Below are 18401 nucleotides of genomic sequence, written 5' to 3'. Positions count from 1 at the left end.
TGTGTCTGTGTGTCAGTGTGTCTGTGTGTCCGTGTGCGTTCTCGACTTCGACTTTAACAACCCAACTAAAAAACACATAACTTAAAATAAACAAAAAAAAGTTAGAAATCACCCAGCTGTCGAATCAGTGAAATACGTCAAATTGTTCGTCTTTGTGTGTCTGTGTGTCTGTGGGCGTTCTCAACATCAAAATGTAACAGCTCGACAATAGATAAATCAACGTAAAAACAAACAAAAAAACAGCAATAAATCACAGATTATAACAGTTATAAATCAACCCAGAGGTCGAAATTGTTGAAATATGTCGAAGTGTGCGTCTCTGTGTCTCCCTGTGTCTGTGTGTGTCTTTCTCGAACACAACCATTATGTAATTACGACCAATAGAAACGTTTGTTTTTAATGACCGTTATTAATCTTCAACTAGTGAGCGGGAAATTCCTCTCTCCGGGCGTTACCGTGGCGACCGGCTCTGTCACAGTGTTTGCTCTGTGGTTCCGTTCAGTCTGATGTTGTAAACTCTAGATGAGGGTTGGGGAGAGGGGGAGAGGGGGGAGACGGGGGGTCGCTGTCAAACGCTGGCCATCTATTGTGTGTGTGTGGCGTTGTGTTTGCACATCCTTAAGACTGTGTGTGTTTTTTGATGTGTGTGTGTGTGTGTGTGTGTGTTGTGTGTGGTGTATGTGTGTGGTGTGTGTGCATGTGTTGTATGTGGGTGCGTTGTGTGTGCGCTTGTTAGTGTGTGTGTGTGTGTGTCTGTGTGTGTGTGTGCGTTTGCGTGTGCATGTGTGTGCGTGTGTGTGCCTCAGTATCTGTGTGTATTATGCTTGTGTGTTGTGTGTGTGTGTGTGGATGTGTTGTGTGTGGTGTGTGTGTATGTGTGTGGTCTGTAAGTGTGTGTGTGTGTTTGTTGTATGTATGTGTTTGTGGTGTGTGTTTGTCTGTGTCTTTGTGGGCGTGTGCGTGTGTGTGTGTGTGTGCTAATGATGCTACGTACCGATGCTTATCGAACACACACACACAAACACAGTATGAAGCAGTTCACACACAGAAACAAAAAGTCATTGATTTATGTTTTGAAATCAGTTTAAATTTAAGAATCCTTCTCAGAGACGACATTAAGGCCAGAAGAAAAATAAACACTTATCGTGAACACTAAGTGTAGCAAACCATATGAATATATATATATATATATATATATATATATATATATATATATATATATATAGATGGACATTTATATGTATAATCTATATATAGATATAGATATAGCTATTTATTGATACATAGATGTGTATATACACATATCCCCCCACTCTCTTTCTCCCCCCTCCTCCCTCTCGCTCCCCTCTCCTTCCCTCCCTCTCTCTCTCCCCTTCCCTCTCTTTCTCTCCATCTCCCCCTCCTCCCCCCCCCTCTCTCCATCTCTCCCTCCTCTTCCCCTCCCTCTCTCTCTCCCTCCCTCTCTGTCCCCCCTCTCCCCCCTCTAGTTGGTGTGTTTGGCTACGTCCAGGTATGCAATCTCTACCTCCCTCTCTCCCTCTCCCTCTCTCTCTCCCCCCTCCCTCCCTCTATTGGATGCGCTTCGCTACGTCCAGGTAAGCGATCTCCACCTCCCTCTCTGCGGGGCAGGTGGAGGTGAACTCTGTGCGCTGGGAGGCGTTGTCAAGGTAACGCCACACGCCCGTCATGTCGGCGGGGATCTCCAGCGAGCGGTACTTCCGGGCCACCACCTGCAGGTCCGGGGGGTAGAGGTAAAGACAGCCATGTTATTTTCGGATATAAATCTGCTTTAGCACGTTTGCTTTAGCATGCCCCCTGTAACTTTGAAAAAAATGTCTAGGCTAAGGTTAGGCTAGGCTAGGAGCACATCTCAGGATATGCAGGCTAAAGCCCAGTTCAGACCAAAGATTCACCTTGCAACGGCTTGCAACTCGCAACTCCTTGCGACGAGACGGGCTGCGACGTTCTAAAACTGGCCCGTTCACACTGGCTGCAACGCGCTGCAACGGGCTGCGAGGTGGTTTCCCTAGCAACTGTGAACGCTCTGGAACAGCTGAGAGCCGCAACAGCATTATTTGCGTAGGTTAGGTTAGATTAGTTAGGTTTGCAATTATTTTTATTTTTATTTTGCTTGAGAGTAGGCTAGAGTTACTGTGTTTTGTCATTCTCCGGATATCGGATGTTTCCATCTGATATTTTTATGCTTACGCGCCTTACGCTCCTATGCAGCTAGATGAGCCTGCCCAAAACGTATTTTCCCCCGCTACTTTTCTTTTGCTCCACAAACATGGCTGAGATCACCACCATCGCTGCGCTGTATTTGTTGTGGGAGTTCGAGGAGAGTAGGAAACCCAAAAGCCGTCGTGTTTGGTGCATGACATCCTCCGTAGGCGCTCACAGCCGGGTGAGTTTCACCACCTCCTACAGGAACTCCGCCTGGATGACGGCCAGTTCCAGCGGTATTTTCGGTTGACTGGGGCCATGTTCGATGACCTGCTAGCCCGGGTTGGTGCCAGGATCTCCCATCAGGACACCAATTACAGGCAATCCATATCAGCTGCGGAGCGCTGCGGAGCGCCTGTCCTCCATCTCTCTGCCAGTGACGACGGGTCAAGCTCAACGCTGATTGGCTATCGCGGCTAAGCGTCACGCGTAGGAGCTTAAAGAGATACTTTTCTTTTAACTCTACTTGGGTGTGTTGGGCGTGTTATTTAGATGCGTAAAACGCGTCTAATGCTCCTAATGCGCTGCTTTAGCGCGTGTAACGCATCTACGCGCCTAAACCAATGGTTCCCTATTGAAAAATGCAGATTTTCTACGCCTGTAACGCGTTCAGTGTCTAGGACTAGGTTAGCTATGCTAGGCTAGGAGCGCATCTCAGGTTGTGCATGCTAAGGCTCTAAGACTAAGCTAGGCTAGGCTAGGCTAGTCCCTCACCTTGAGGATGTGCAGCTTGGGCAGCAGGTTGCAGTCGGCCAGGGTCAGCTCGGGGCCGTCCAGGAAGCGGCGTCGTGACTCGGGGAGGTCGCCGGCATCGTCGGCGTCAATCTCCTCCGACAGCGGCGTTCGCAGGAAGTCATCGAGACGCCGCAAGGAACGGAGGAGGGCCTTCTCCAAAGCTGGGGGAGGGAGGGGGGAGGGAGAGGGGGAGGAGGGAGGGAGGGAGGATGGGGAGAGAGGGAGGGAGGGAGAGAGAGCAAGAGAGAGATCTGACTCATCTGTCTGTATTGTACTTTACTGTAACCCCAACAAACACTCACTCACACACACACACACCAACAGACTCACTCGCTCACACACACAGACACACATAGACACACACAGACGCACACACACAGACACACACCTTCATTGGTGTCCTTGCGGGGGTTCTTGATGTAGGCAGAAAACTTGGCGAAGACGTCGATGCCGGCGGTGTGAGACTCCTTGTGGCGGGGGGCCAGCCGGGGGTACCTACACGCACACACACACGCATGCTCACACAAATGTTGTTTGCAATAGACTCAAGACTCACCTCTGTTCACTTGGACTCTTAATAGCCCCCCCCCTCCCACCCCTCCTACTTACTGTATGTTGTACGTCCCGGCACTTCACTGTGTGTGTGTATTTATGTGTGTGTGTGTGTGTGTGTGTGTGTGTGTGTGTGTGTGTGTGTGTGTGTGTGTGTTCGTGTGTGTGCATGTTTGTTTGTGTTTTTGCGTGTACATGTGGGTTTGTGAATATGTATACCAGTGTGTGTGTGTGTGTGTGTGTGTCTGAGTAGGAAAGTGCTTGTCTGCATGTGCATGTGTGTGAGTGTGTCTGTGCGTGTGTGTCTATCTGTATGTGTGTGTGTATGTGTGTATGTGTATGTGAGTTTGATTGTGCATGGGTTTTTGTGTGTGTTTGTGTGTGTGTATTGTGGCAACCCGGTTCCGAAGTGTCTGTTCTCACGGCAAGTACCACGCACTGGACATGGTTTAAGCCGCAGTCTGCGTTTATTCACAAATAAAGTGACTGAACAAGAGATACAATACTGAACTAGTCTTTCTTCCTCGAACCCGGAATGAGTCCTCGGCTGCCTTTTAAGATGTCCGCCCGCTCGTTTCCTCCCTCCGGCCAGGTGTTCCCCATCTGGCTGATGAGGGTGAGGAATGTGGAGCTCTCTGCCGCCGGCTAGAGGATGGCGGCGGTACATGCTCTCCACCACTAGCCCCCGGATCCCCCTGGTGGGGAGCGGGTTGTCACACTCCTTCACCGCTTGATGAAGCCTCTGGTCGACTGGGTTCCAACCCAGGCATGCATCCCGACGTGACAGGGCATCGGCGTTGGCGTGCTCCTTGCCCGGTCGGTGGTCCACCTTGAAGTGGAAGTCCTGGAGGGCCAGGAACCACCTCGTCACCCGGGCATTGGTGTCCTTGGCGCCGGCCATCCACTTCAGTGGAGCATGGTCGGTGACCAGGGTAAACTCCCGACCTACGAGGTAGTACCGGAGTTTGTCCAAGATCCACTTGATGGCCAGGGCCTCCTTCTCCACTGTGGAGTCATTCCTCTCGTTGGGCAGGAGTTTTCGGCTTATGTAGGTGCTGTTTCTTCGAGGTGGGGCGAGGCCAGTCCCAGATGGCGGCCACCTTGCTCTCCTACCGCCGGACGTTCCCCCGTCCCGCCTGGTACCCCAGGTAGGCCGTCTCCTCCAGCCCGAGGTGGCATTTGGTCGGGTTGGCGGTGAGGCCCGCAGCTGCCGGATGTGGACATCCAAGCTGTCGCTGTGGATGATGATGTCATCGATGTAGGAAGCTGCGTAGGCCTGGTGAGGCCGTAGGAGCTGGTCCATCATCCTCTGGAACGTGGCCGGGGCTCCATGGACGCCGAAGGGGAGGACGGTGTACTGGTACAGGCCCCCCGGGGTTGCGAACGCCGTCTTCTCCCGGGCGGTCCGGGTCAATGGCACCTGCCAATACCCCTTGGTCAGGTCCAGGGTGGTGAGGTACCTGGCTGGTCCGAGTCGCTCAATCAACTCGTCCAACCTGGGCATGTGGTAGGCGCAGTGTCGCCGGAATGATTTCAGTGGTGGGGGGGCCAAATGCACATGCATGTGTCGAACAGCGCGTGACACCTCATCATCCTAAAGCCGGCCACACACCGGCGCCGCTGTGCGCATTTCACGCACGTCAATTGCTGCCCCTAGCACCAATAGGAAGCGGCGCGCTGCAGCACCGTTGTGATCCAAATAATGTGTCGAGACCGTAAAATACACACTGAATCATCATAATAACCTTCTTCATTGTCATCACAATCATCATTATAGATGGCTTTTGGATTTCACTGTAGAAACTTTGGTCTGTTTAATGTAGTGCTTCACGCGGGGTCTGGAGGGTCCACTCCCCCCCTCCACTGCTTCTGGATGTTGACGTGATACAGCAGCGGTGCCGGGAGGTGGGGAACAATCCCCGCCCGGACAGTGAACACCCCGTAGGGGGTCCTGACGACCACATGGCAGGTCCCGTAGGTACGGGTGTCCCTGTGTACACAGGCGACTCCATCGGTCCCGCCTCCTTTCCCTCCGCCAGGTCGGGAAGTAGAAGGGTTACCACGCAGCCAGTGTCCAGGAGAGCTCGCGTGTCACGGTTCATGACCCGCGCTTGTTTTGTCGGGGTCCCGGACATCCCCTGCGCCCAACAGGTGGCCAGCATGCAGGGTCGGCGCGTCCCCTCGTCCGCGTAGGCCGACGGCATCGACCCATCCCGGTCTCCGGGACAGTATCGTGCTATATGACCGGTCTGGCCGCAGGTGTAGCACCGCCTCCCCTCACGGCCCTCCTGGGTCACGATCGGCGGTTCCGGTGGGGGTGTCTGGGCGAGGTTGTGGGTCCCCTTCGGACCCGGTCCAGCGGGCTGGGTCCCTCGCCTGTCGCCAGCCACCTTCTCACCAGGCGGCCATGCTGGGCGATCAGTGTCTGTACCGCACCACGGATGTCAAATCGCCAGTCGTGGAAGCGTTGGGCCCTGTCCGCGAGGTTGGGCCCGTAGTAGGCTAGTATAGCCTGATGAGTGCGGGATACTGGCCGGCGGTCTCGGCCGAGAGGTCCTGGCCCGCCTGCTGTGCGGGTCCGGTGAGGAAGGGCGACAGGATGTGGGCCCACTGGTCCTCCGGCCAGCTCTCCCTCCGGGCGGTCCGTTCGAACACCTCCATGTATGCCTCCACGTCGTCTCCGGGCAGAGTTTGGTGAGCCGACTGGTCGGGGCAGCGGTCGGGGAGTCGCGGACGGCGTGCTGGGTGAGTCGGAGCACTGCTTCGTGGAGCAGGGCAAGACTCTCCGTAGTATCCCGCTGTATAGCGGCGGCCTGCCCCTGAAGCTGCTGCTGACGCTGGGTGGCGGCGCCCCGTCTGGGTTCTGCATGTTGTGAGGGGGTACTTCACCGTGAGTTGTAGTGGGTTCCAATAGGCCGCATCCTCCACCATATGTGGCAACCCGGTTCCGAAGTGTCTGTTCTCACGGCAAATACCACGCACTGGACATGGTTTAAGCCCCCCCCCCCCCCCCCCCCCCTCTCTCACTGGTAGCCTGTTCTTCCTCTATCTCACTGGTAGCCTGTTCTTCCTCTCTCTCATCCTCTTTGGTAGCCTGTTCTTCCTCTATCTCACTGGTAGCCTGTTCTTCCTCTCTCTCATCCTCTTTGGTAGCCTGTTCTTCCTCTCTCTCATCCTGTTTGGTAGCCTGTTCTTCTTCTCTCTCATCCTCTCTAGCCTCTCCTATAAAGGTGAACATATTTCGATAAAAAGGACTATATCTAAATTAACAGGGGTCAAAATGAACCATTTAAAAAAGAACAAATTGAAAACCCCTTAATTTGACGATTTAACACAGAAAATAATAGACTGATCAACTTGGCTAACTCTATCCCAAAGACTAGAAAAGTTCTAAGTTTTTTTTTTTTGTTCCCAAAATTGTCAAACGCCGAAACACAACCACAGAATTCCCTTGTGCAGCTCCCAAACACATGACGTCGGGATGACAAGCCCATTTATTACGGATAAACCAAAAGGATTATTTACAACTTTAATTGGATAGGCTATGGATATGGACTGAGTGAAGTTATGGCTTTCAGAATCAAACCACAATAAAACTCACGCTATTGTATTCACTTAGAGCTCATTAACTGCACATTTCATCGACCATTTTTCACTTGACCAAGGGGAATCATGTCAAGGGTACTTTCATTTATCGCCAGACCCGCGTTTATGTCCGCTGAACTTCCAGAGAATGTTTGGGGAACAAGGCGGAGCCCATTCATCTGGCGAGTTTCAAGTTAACGGCAATCAGAAACTAAGTTACAGGCTACCCCAAAACGTCACGTTTATAACCCATTCGTTACATCCAACTCTATCTAAATGGCAATTTCACATGTTGCCATGCCACTGGCTTATTTTAAACCATGAGCCGCGTTACACTGGCTGTAATTCAGCTGACTGGGAATGATTCTCAAATCAATTCAGCCTGATTGGAGTGCGCAGCGCGTGCCTGCCTGAAACATTGGATTTGGACATGGGCCTATTTGCGGGGTAATGTGCATATTCTAAGATTCAATTAGATATAGGCGTATGAAACACAGTGTAATAAAGCCGTTGTGGTTATCAAATTATTCAATGCCCCCTGTCTGTCTGATATTGATCTCCGTGTGACTTGCTCATGTGGTGCTGCGCTAATATGTTTGACACGCCGCCTGTGCCTGTGTTACTTGACGACGGGGCTGGAGAAAGTTGGCCGTGTCTTACCTGGCTGTGCTGCACAGCTGCCTTTACTGGTACCTGCAGCATCACCTGAGTCTTTTCTGAAATATTTATAAAGAGATCCCCTCAGGCTTTCGGCTTCTTCCTCTCTTTTTCGCCTTTCTTTTTTTTTCCAGGGCTCCTGACTTGTGCATGTTGAATCAACTCGCGCACTGACCACTAATGGAATGATGTCGTCTTTTTTCTTCTCCAAAGACCAAACCATTTTGGTATAGGGGTGATAGGGGGTTATTGGCCGTTTTTTCAAGGGCAATGAAGGCAAACAATCTAGGAGTCATTAATTGAATGCAAATAAAGCACTTTTCTTCTCTAAATCAACACATTTTGAAGTATACATACAATAATTAATCCCAACTTCATGGGGGTCCAGTTATGGGCCCCCCCCATTCCAGGGCCAGCCCAGGGCCCGGGACAACGTACCCGTTTGTCCCCCCCTGTCGGCGGGCCTGCTTGTACTCGTCATAGACCTCCACAAGCAGCTTCTGTTCGCCACAGGAAAAGATCCCGTGCGGGCCTTTTCGGACATTGATCCATGATTCGACATTAACGGATCTGGGCTGGTTATAATTCTTGTGAGAACGCTTAATCCACAATAACTTAAGCCTGGCTTTAACTAACCTGAGCAAGGTGAGGCTGAATGGCTTGATGGAATGGCTTTAGCCTCAAGTGGAAGTTAGCGTTAGTTCTAACCAGGCTTAATCAACTAAGCGCCGCTTTCGTTAACGACTTTGATGGAATACCTCTCTGGTGTGTGTGTGTAATTAGCCGTTAGAAGCCGTTTTGAACATCTTTAAGAGTGGTCATTAGTTTTATACCATAGTCAACACGGTATTCGATGCCATTTTACTGCCATTACAAAAAATTAAAAAGGGGTCCGCTGAGTGAAACGTCAGCGTTTCTCTCTGTTGTGTGTGTTTATGAGTGTTTGTAGTATATGAGTATATGTGTGTATACAGTATATGTGTGCACTGCATGCATGTGTGTGTGTGTGCACTTCATGTGCGTGTATGAGCTGCATATGTGTGTGTGTGTGTGTGTGTTTGTGTTTGTGTTTGTGTTCGTGTGTGTGTGTGTGTGTGTGTGTGTGTGTGTGTGTGTGTGTGTGTGTGTGTGTGTGTGTGTGTGTGTGTGTGTGTGAGCTGCATGCATGTGTGTGTGTGTGTGCTTCATTTGTGTGTGTGCACTCCATCCCCCCATGGCGGGGTGAGCTTCTCCTCCAGGAACTTCTCCATCCTGTGTGTGTGTGTATTAGTGTGTGTGCGTGTGTGTGTGCCTCTCTGTGTTTGTATTAGTGTCTGTGTGTGTGTATGTGTTTGTATTAGTGTGTGTGTGTACTTGTGTGTGTGTGTGTGTGTGTGTGTGTGTGTGTGTGTGTGTGTGTGTGTGTGTGTAGGGTGTGTGTGTGTCACCGTGGGGGGGTGAGCTTCTCCTCCAGGAACTCCTCGATGAGGTTGACGTCGACCTTCAGCTCCCCGTTGAAGGTCACGAACGGCGGGTTGGTGCCCGGCGCCAGGGCCTGCAGGTCGGCCGGTTTCCTAGGTAACAGCCAATCAGAGAGAGGCGTGACCATCACACACACACACATACACCGAGCACACACAGGGCAGGGCCAAGCATGAGTCTCTTTCCCCCCCTCCCCAACCGTTTCAGGTCCACGGTGGTCTCTCTCTCTCTCCCTCTCTCTCTCTCTCTTCTCTCCCCTCTCTCTCTCGCCCCCCTCTCTCTCGCCCCCCTCTCTCTACCTCTTCAGGTCCACGGTGGTCACGTTGAAGACCACCCCCTTCAGCCACAGGATCATGAAGAGCCGCTGGGAGAAGGGGCAGTTACCCAGGCTCTCTCCGTCGCTGCCCGCCTGGGGATACACACACATGGGAAACACACAGACACAGGTTAAACACTCAGACATGGTAAACACATACACACACACGGTAAACACACACACAAATGGTAAACACACACAAATTTTAAAAACACACACACACTCACATGGTAAACACTCACACACACGCACACACACGCTTTCCAACACACACCCATGGTAAACACACACACACACGTTTTACATAGTGTGGCAACCCGTCCCCAACACCTCGGGCCAGGCGGCCCAGGGGAGAGGTGGTGGATGGCTCTCAGCGGTGTCCCACCCAGAGGGACACCGCTGAGAGCCTCGTCCTTCTCCGGGAGGCGGTGCTATGCCTCACACAACAGGCAGTTTATGAATCCCGACCTCCGCGCCGACCAGCCGCCTCACCAAACTCGGTCCGGAAGACGACGTGGAGGCCTACTTGGAGGTCTTCCAGAGGACAGCAAGTCGGGAGAGCTGGCCCGAGGACCAGTGGGCCCACATCCTGTCCCCCTTCCTCACCGGACCCGCACAGCAGGCAAGCCAGGACCTGGGGCCGGAGTAGCTCAGGAGGTAGAGCGGGTTGGCTGGTAACCTGAAGGTTGCTGGTACGATCCCCGGCTTCTCCTAGCTGAGTGTCGAGGTGTCCTTGACAAGGTACCTAACCGGTTGACTGATGTCGTGATGTCAAAGACAGACATCCTGTCTGTCTTCGACAGCTGTTGGATCGACAATTGGGCCGGTCCAGCAACTCCCAACGGCTAGCCGTTATAAGGAGCATATAACTAACTAACTAGCTTTCGTTAACGACTTTGATGGAATACCTCTCTTGTGTATGTTATTAGCCGTTAGAAGCCGTTTTGAACATCTTTAAGAGTGGTCATTAGTTTTATACCATAGTCAACACGGTATTCGATGCCGTTTTACTGCCATTACAAAAAATTAAAAAGGGGTCCGCTGAGTGAAACGTCAGCGTTTCTCTCTGTTGTGTGTGTTTATGAGTGTGTGTAGTATATGAGTATATGTGTGTATACAGTATATGTGTGAAACTCAGGACCTGGCGCCGGAGCGCGCCAGTCAGTACCCGGCGTTGATACAGGCAATATTGGCATACTATGGACATAGCCTCGCCGCCAGGGCCCAGCGCTTCCACGAATGGTGATTTGACATCCGACGCGCCGTGCAGACTCAAATCTCCCAGTACGGGAGGCTGATCCGGAGATGGCTCGCAGACGGCGAAGGACCCAGACTCCTGGACAGGGTGTTAATATACAATACCGTCCATCAGCTCCCGCCAGACACCCGGAGAACCCTCGCCACCAACCCCGACACGGTAGACGAGCTGGTCCGGCAATTGGAGAACTGGCAGGTGGCTCAACAGCTGAGTCTTAGTGTCCAGAACCTATCGCGGCCCAGTGAGACACACCGGGACCGACGAGGACCGAATCCCTTGCCGGGATGATAAGAGACGTTGTCCAATACTGTCCTGCCCCTTCTGCCAGCATACTGCCCCGAGACCCTCGATTCGGAACCCTTTGATCCCCATGCCCATAATTGAAGTACCGTTCGACCGGTTAGCTCTGGACATTGTCGGGCCTCTCCCGAAGACCAGCCGGGGACATAGGTACGCCCTACCACTCCGCGCCGCCACTGCCAAGGTGGTCGCTATGGAGCTGATGCTCCTGTTCATTCGAGCATGGATAGCCAGGGAGGTACTCCCAGACCAGGGATCCTGTTTTATGTCACGGGTGATCAAAGAACTGCTTAGCCTCCTCCAGGTAAAGTAGCTCCGGACATCTGTGTACCACCCCCAGACAGACGGGCTCGTGGAACGTTTTAACAAGACACTTAAACAAATGCTCAAGAAGTGCATGGACACCGACGGGAAAAATTGGGACCAGCTCTTGCCCCACGTCCTGTGCGCAGTCCGTGAAGTGCCCCAAGCCTCCACGGGTTTCTCCCCCTGCGAGCTGCTGTACGGGAGAAGACCTTCGGGAGAAGACCTTCGGGAGAAGACCTTCGGGAGAGTCAGCCATCCCCTCATCGCACTATGGTGGACCACGTGGTACAGTTGAAGGGACCGCATGGCACACGTCTGGCCCATCGCCCGGTCCATCTCCGGCCCAGCAAGCTCAAGCCTGGGTCAACAACCGGGGAGCCCAGCTGCGCATATTTCAGCCCGGTGACCTGGTCCTGGTCCTCATACTTACGGCAGAGTGCCAGTTCTTGGCCAAGTGGTAGGGGCCCTACCAGGTAGTCGACAGGGTGGGGGAGGTGAACTACAGAGTACGGCAGCCCGGGAGACGCAAACCCACCCAACTCACCACGGCAACCTGCTGAAGCAGTGCTGGACTGGAGGTAACCCATCGGCACCGGCAACCCTGGTTCTGGCCGCCCGACGCGAAATACCAGTGGTTCCCGTGGGAGATGACCTCAGCCCGACCCAGAAGCAAGTCCCCGAGGAAGTCATCCTACAGCACCAGGATGTCTTCTCAGAAGTGCCCGGGAGGACGACATTAAGATGGCGCCCAGGTCCAGGAAGCCCGTAGGAACGCGATCCGGGAGGAGGTTGCAAGAATGCACCGCCCCACCTCCAAAAAACTGGTGAAATCATTTCTTAGTCTGGTAGGGTACTACTAGAGGTTTATCCCCAGCTTCGCCACTCTGGCCAGTCCCCTAAATAACCTGACCCGGAAGGCCCTGCCAGACCGGTTAACGTGGTCAAGTGGGCCCTTGTCAAGCTGAGGTACTATCTCCTGGGCCGGGTGTTCATGCTCGTCACCGACCACGCGCCACTCAAGTGGATGGCCAGCGCGAAGGAGTCGAACGCACGGGTGACGAGTTGGTTCCTGGCCCTCCAGGATTTCAGGTTCCAGGTAGACCACAGGCCGGGCAGGGAACATGCCAACGCCAACGCTCTGTCCCGCAGAGATGCCTGTCTCTGGTCAGTCAGAGACAACCCGAGGCTTCAACCAGCGGTGGTGGGGTGTGGCAACCCGGCCCCAACACCTCGGGCCAGGCGGCCCAGGGAAGAGGTGGTGGATGGCATGTACAGCCGATATCCACCAGTCAAAGCCAGAGAGCGTCCATTGCGTCACCCTAATCGGCGCAATGGAGAACACCTGCTGCGGAGGACAAGCAAGACCCGGTACCCCTTCAAAAGGCTGTGACATGTTCTCTTAGGGGGAGAACTGGGAGCCCGAGCGGAGCAGGGAACCTTCCAGGACCCGATACGGACATGAAGACGAGTGGATCTAGCGGACCTATCACCAGCGGTCCCAAGGGAACCCCGACGACGTACACCCATGCGGAACGCACCGCTGGAACAGCGCTCCCAACGGGAGCGACCTTCCACTCTAGGGACGAGACTGGCCCGGCCGGAGAGACAATCACCTGGACTCGACCGTGGCTCACGGTAGCAACGGAGACATCCCTTGCGCAGAGTCGCCACAATATGGTAAACGCACACATGTTACACACACACACACGCATACACACACACAGATGTTAAACACACACACAGATTGAAAACACACATGTTAAACACACACGCAAACATGTTAAACACACACATATGCACAAAGTCAAACACAGGGTAAACACACACACACAGTGAACACACACATACACACAAACAGGGCAAAGACACACAAACAGCACGGCTCTCAAGTCTCACGCATTCGGCGTGAGACGCACGCAATTCAACCCATGCACACACTCACACGCCACACTTCCTATTTCTTACGCAGAGAAATTACCAGTATAGCGCCCACCAATTTGCGCCGCTATTTAACAGTGGAGCAAGTAGGAAACAAATGGGTGCACCGTACGTCCTCTTTTGCTCGGACATGCCCTCTTTTTGAGACACTTTTAAAACAATGTCTCCGGGCGGAATTTCAAAATCGTCCTGGATTTTATTACAAAGCCTCATACATGTTCACATTGAATTTGCGTTGCATTTGTCTGGGTCGTTCACAAACTAGTTAGGCTACACCCTCCCCTACTCAGTTCTGTTCGCATTGTATTAGTGGAAGTGAGTAGGGGGAGAGGCTAAGTAGAGCCTTCAGATTGGGCGGTTTGACTTTAGAGTTACCGTCATGTTTTGTATTTCCTTTTTTTACCATTATTGTTTTATAGGGACAAACATCAACAAATTTCTCCTCCAGGGGATTGATAAAGTTCTATATATTGAACAGAAAGAAACACTTGGTCATACTTTACACACTTTACCACAGCGTTGGCCTACTGAATGCCACAGATATATTTTAAGCATTGGACCGAATGGCACATAAATATATATTTTTGCACGTTTGCAACGTTTAAAATTTCAGTGAAAAGTATATGCCTCTACTGGTGTTGCTTAGGCCAATACCCTTTTGAGGCAGTGTTGTTTCTGAATATAAGTGCTAAGGGCCAATAATGCTTACTATCATACATTAGTCACCATGTCTCTGGACACATTTGTATGCAGTCACATGTTAATATCCCCCCCCCCCCCCCCCCCCGCAGACAAAATCTCACTCTAAATTCAGTTCAAAACTTGAGAGCCCTGTTTAAACATAAACACACATGGTACATACATACACAAACATAGGGTAAACACACACACATGGTAAACAAACACACACACACGTTATACAGATGCAAAGAAATTCACACAAGAACACACACACATGCACATATACGTGCACATACACGCCAAGGCGTAAGATAGATACGTGTGTCCACATCGCAAGGCGTGTTCAGGTTCACGCTTTGCCCACGCTTTTCACCCTGAACACGCGTCCTTCTCCATTCGAAATGAATGGGGGAATAGCACCAACAGGGGGCGATACGTTCTCCTAGCATTTGGTGAAATTGTTAGCCATATTAATCGTTATTATCTGAATGGGAAATGCAATATTTTAGGACTGATACACCATTAAACGTGTTTCTAATGACATTTCTAGCGAGAAATGTACATTTTCCTTACATAATCTTCAGTCAGTGAATGTGTATGATCTTTATTAATCTTTATTATCTGAATGGGAAATGCAATATTTTAGGACAGATACACCATTAAACGCGTTTCTAATGACTTTTCTAGCGAGAAATGTACATTTTCCTTACATAATCTTCAGTCAGTGAATGTGTATGATCTTTATTAATCTTTATTATCTGAATGGGAAATGCAATATTTTAGGACCGATTCACCGTTAAACGTGTTTCTAATAACATTTCTAGCGAGAAATATACTTTTTACTTGCATAATCTTCAGTCAGTGATTGTGTCTGATCTTTAGTTTTATAGTTATTAGGATTTGATCGGCTCGCTCGCATGTTTCAACGACGTCAGGTTGCTTTCGCTAAACTAGCAGCTCACGTGCTTCCTGCGTTTGTGTTATTAAACTGTTACTTTATGTAACTTTTAATGATATCATCTTGTTAGAAACACGTATATCTGAGAGCCAACCCAGTCGCCAAAAGCATACGTTGACAGTACTTTTCGTGAACACTGGATTACGTCGCATTTCAACATAAAATAGCGTGTTATACACACACACACACACGCACGCACACGCACAGACACACACACACAAGCACACACAAGCACACACACGCACGCACAGACACACACACACACAGATACACACACACACACACACACACACACACACACACACGCACACACGCACACGGTGCATTTCGCTGCTAAAACAACAACAAAAAATATTCCCTCAAATATTATTACTTTCAAAACGTTGGCCAAAATGGCCAATAATATCATTTTTTATTTGGGATGCTTCTAGGACATTTTGGGTGGATTTTGAACGGTATGTGGGGGGCACGTTTTTTGCAGGACCTGGCAACCCTGCGCTGTTGCCCGAGATCTGGATCCACCCCGGCGTGGTGCCGTCTCCTTTTGACCTTTTGACCCCAGACTTCTGGGGGAATAGCTGAATCAATTCATTAGTCAATCAGAAGCATGTAAATATCTTCCCGGTAGCGTAAGAGGACGAACAAGGTGTCCTTCAACATCTACGCTTCCAGGAGATTGCAACGGTGCCACACATGAGCATATTCGAACATGTTTAATGGTAGCAATTAGCTGTCGAAATTGGAGGCCTTAATCAATACTGAGCAGCTATTGATTTGCTTCCCGATAAAGATTTGTCACAAATGACATGTTATTTAGCATCTACACGTTGAGCTGAGTCCAATGACACCAAGAACGACACTCTAGCTAATGGTAACATGTATTTTACATGGTACACCTAGGTCTAGGACATGATCTCGGTGTAGCAAGAGGCCGAGCTTGATCTCATTGGACTCAGCTTAACGTGTAGATGCTAATTAACATGTAATTTGTCAAAAATCTCCATCGGGAAGCAAATCTATAGCTGGTCATTATTGATAAAGGCCTCCAAAATCGACAGCTAATTACTACCCCGAAACATATTCAAATATGATCATGTGTGGCACTGTTGCAATCGTCTCGAAACGTAGATGTCAAAGGACACCTTGTTTGCTCTGTTGCACTACCGGGAAGATATTTTCATACTTCTAATGGATTGATTCATATTTTAAGGTTCTCGGAGTGAGACTTTAAGTGGCTGCAGCAGAAGTGTTGAGACGAAAGATGATATCAAGAGATTTATAGAATATTCCCATTCACATTATGATTCTTCGTCGTAACATCCGACCAAACATCCTTTACATTCACAGAGCGAAGATTATGAAAGTCCAGGCTCAGCAAGTGCTCCATCTCGTTGCACCTGCACCCAGCGGCTCGCTTGCAAGATTTTGGCCTGAAGTTCTTCCCAGACCTACACCCTAGCCATCCAACATGCATATCTGAGAATCAGGCCTCTCTTTAACAATGACAAAAAGTTATGAGAGAAACACACATTGACTTTTTGTTATCTCATAAGCGGCGTGGTGCCGGCTCCTTTTGACCTTTTGACCCCCGACTTCAAAAACGTGGCCACAGGCCAGCTGTGTCTACACACCTTTAGCCACAAATGTACACCTCCATCCCACAAAAAATGGGGACTAGAAAATAACCTCTGTCTTATGTACATTTACTGTACTGTTGGAGGTCACGCCCCTTTGCCGTCCTTTTCGAGATAGATGCTAAAATGTTTACACACATTTCCCGGGGCCCCGTGTACGACATATCCGAGATTTGGAGTTCTAGCCCTTAGAGAAAAAAAGTTTTCCCAAATGGAGTGTCATTTGGACAAAGCCCCTCGGAATTGGAACAGTGCTCGGGCAATGACTGATGACGTTTCACGAGTCCACGAGCACACGAGCACGCACAAGCACGCGAATAGAAACGGAGGCGAGGACCGGCTTCTTCTTCTTCGCTGGTGGCCAGGCTTAGTTAATGCTAAATGATAACAACTGTACCGAGAGGATGTGGCTGCAGCAGGCTAACCTGACAGCAATCTAAACTATACTTCACCCCTGCTCTCAGATATACGTGTTTCTAACACGATGATATCATTTAAAGTTACATAAAGTAACGGTTTAATAACACAAACGCAGGAAACACGTGAGCTGCTAGTTTAGCGAAAGCAGCGTCCCTAGTAACCTGACGTCGTTGAAACATGCGAGCGAGCCGATAAAATCTTCCCAATAACTATAAAACTAAAGATCAGACACAACCACTGACTGAATATTATGAAAGGAAAATGTACATTTCTCGCTAGAAATGTCATTAGAAACACGTTTAATGGTGTATCTGTCCTAAAATATTGCATTTCCCATTCAGATAATAACGATTAATATGGCTACGTAACAATTTCACCAAATGCTAGGAGAACGTATCGCCCCCTGTTGGTGCTATTCCCCCATTCATTTCGAATGGAGAAGGACGCGTGTTCAGGGTGACGCTTTGGTCAGGCAAAGCGTGAACCTGAACACGCCTTGCGATGTGGACACACGTATCTATCTTACGCCTTGGCGTGATACCGGGTTGCATGCATGCACACACAGATTAAACAGCAACTGATATTAAACTTTCACACATACACATGCACACACCTGCACACTCAGACACACACATATTAAACTCACAAACTCAGTTATTAAACATTCAGACATTCGCATGCACGCACAGACACACACACACACACACACACATACTGTATATTTAACGTACTAACACATCAAAGCACACACACACACACACACACTCCATAAAAATACAAAATACAATTGAAATCTAAATCTAAAACTTACCTTAACATACAGTACAATAGCAGGAAAACCCAACTTCTTCGTGGCAATCTCAAACCAGGACATGGTGTGTGTGTGTGTGTGTGTGTGTGTGTGTGTGTGTGTGTGTGTGTGTGTGTGTGTGTGTGTGTGTGTGTGTGTGTGTGTGTGTGTGTGTCTGTGTCTGTGTCTGTGTGTGTGTGTTTATGTGTGTTAGTGTGTTTGCGTGTGTGAGTGTGTGTTTGCGTGCATCTGTAAATGAAGTTCGAAAAAGTTCTGAATTGTTGTAATCGGTAAATCTCCTCTAAAGTACTTTCAAAATGAGAGATAGAGAGACAGAGAGAGAGGGAGAGAGAGAGAGAGAGAGAGAGAGAGAGAGAGAGAGAGAGATAGAGAGAGAGAGCGAGAGATAGTTTATTGAAATGAATCCCCTTTTGTTACAAGTGGAGTGTGAGGATGAGGACAGTGAGGGACTGAATCACAGCTGGTCTGAGACGTGTGGGCAACAGAGGAATGGGTCAGCCTACGCACACACACACAAACACAAACACACACACACACTCGCACGCACACACACACACACACATTAA

The 18401-nt window shown here is 50.1% G+C and overlaps 1 protein-coding gene across 2 annotated transcripts in view; it reads right to left on the bottom strand.

Moving 5' to 3' along the window:
* Positions 1-1485: 1485 nt before the first annotated feature.
* Positions 1486-18401, bottom strand: part of LOC115547867 (chloride intracellular channel protein 4) — a 19188-nt gene continuing 2272 nt past the window's right edge. Inside the window, exons 1-6 of one of the 2 annotated variants that reach the window (XM_030362361.1) lie at positions 17836-17968; positions 9513-9622; positions 9180-9305; positions 3347-3453; positions 2938-3119; positions 1486-1730 (exon numbers count right to left, since the gene is read on the bottom strand). In XM_030362361.1, the coding sequence (XP_030218221.1) occupies positions 1569-1730; positions 2938-3119; positions 3347-3453; positions 9180-9305; positions 9513-9622; positions 17836-17898 (750 nt within the window). In that variant the 5' untranslated portion in view covers positions 17899-17968 and the 3' untranslated portion in view covers positions 1486-1568. Of the gene's footprint in view, positions 1731-2937; positions 3120-3346; positions 3454-9179; positions 9306-9512; positions 9623-17835; positions 17969-18401 lie in introns of those variants that run through there. The other variant, XM_030362360.1, reaches the window with a different exon arrangement.

This window comes from Gadus morhua, chromosome 7 (genome assembly GCF_902167405.1).
Source record: "Gadus morhua chromosome 7, gadMor3.0, whole genome shotgun sequence".
Classification (NCBI taxonomy): Eukaryota; Metazoa; Chordata; class Actinopteri; order Gadiformes; family Gadidae; genus Gadus; species Gadus morhua.
This window is presented reverse-complemented; position numbering and strand designations above follow the sequence as displayed.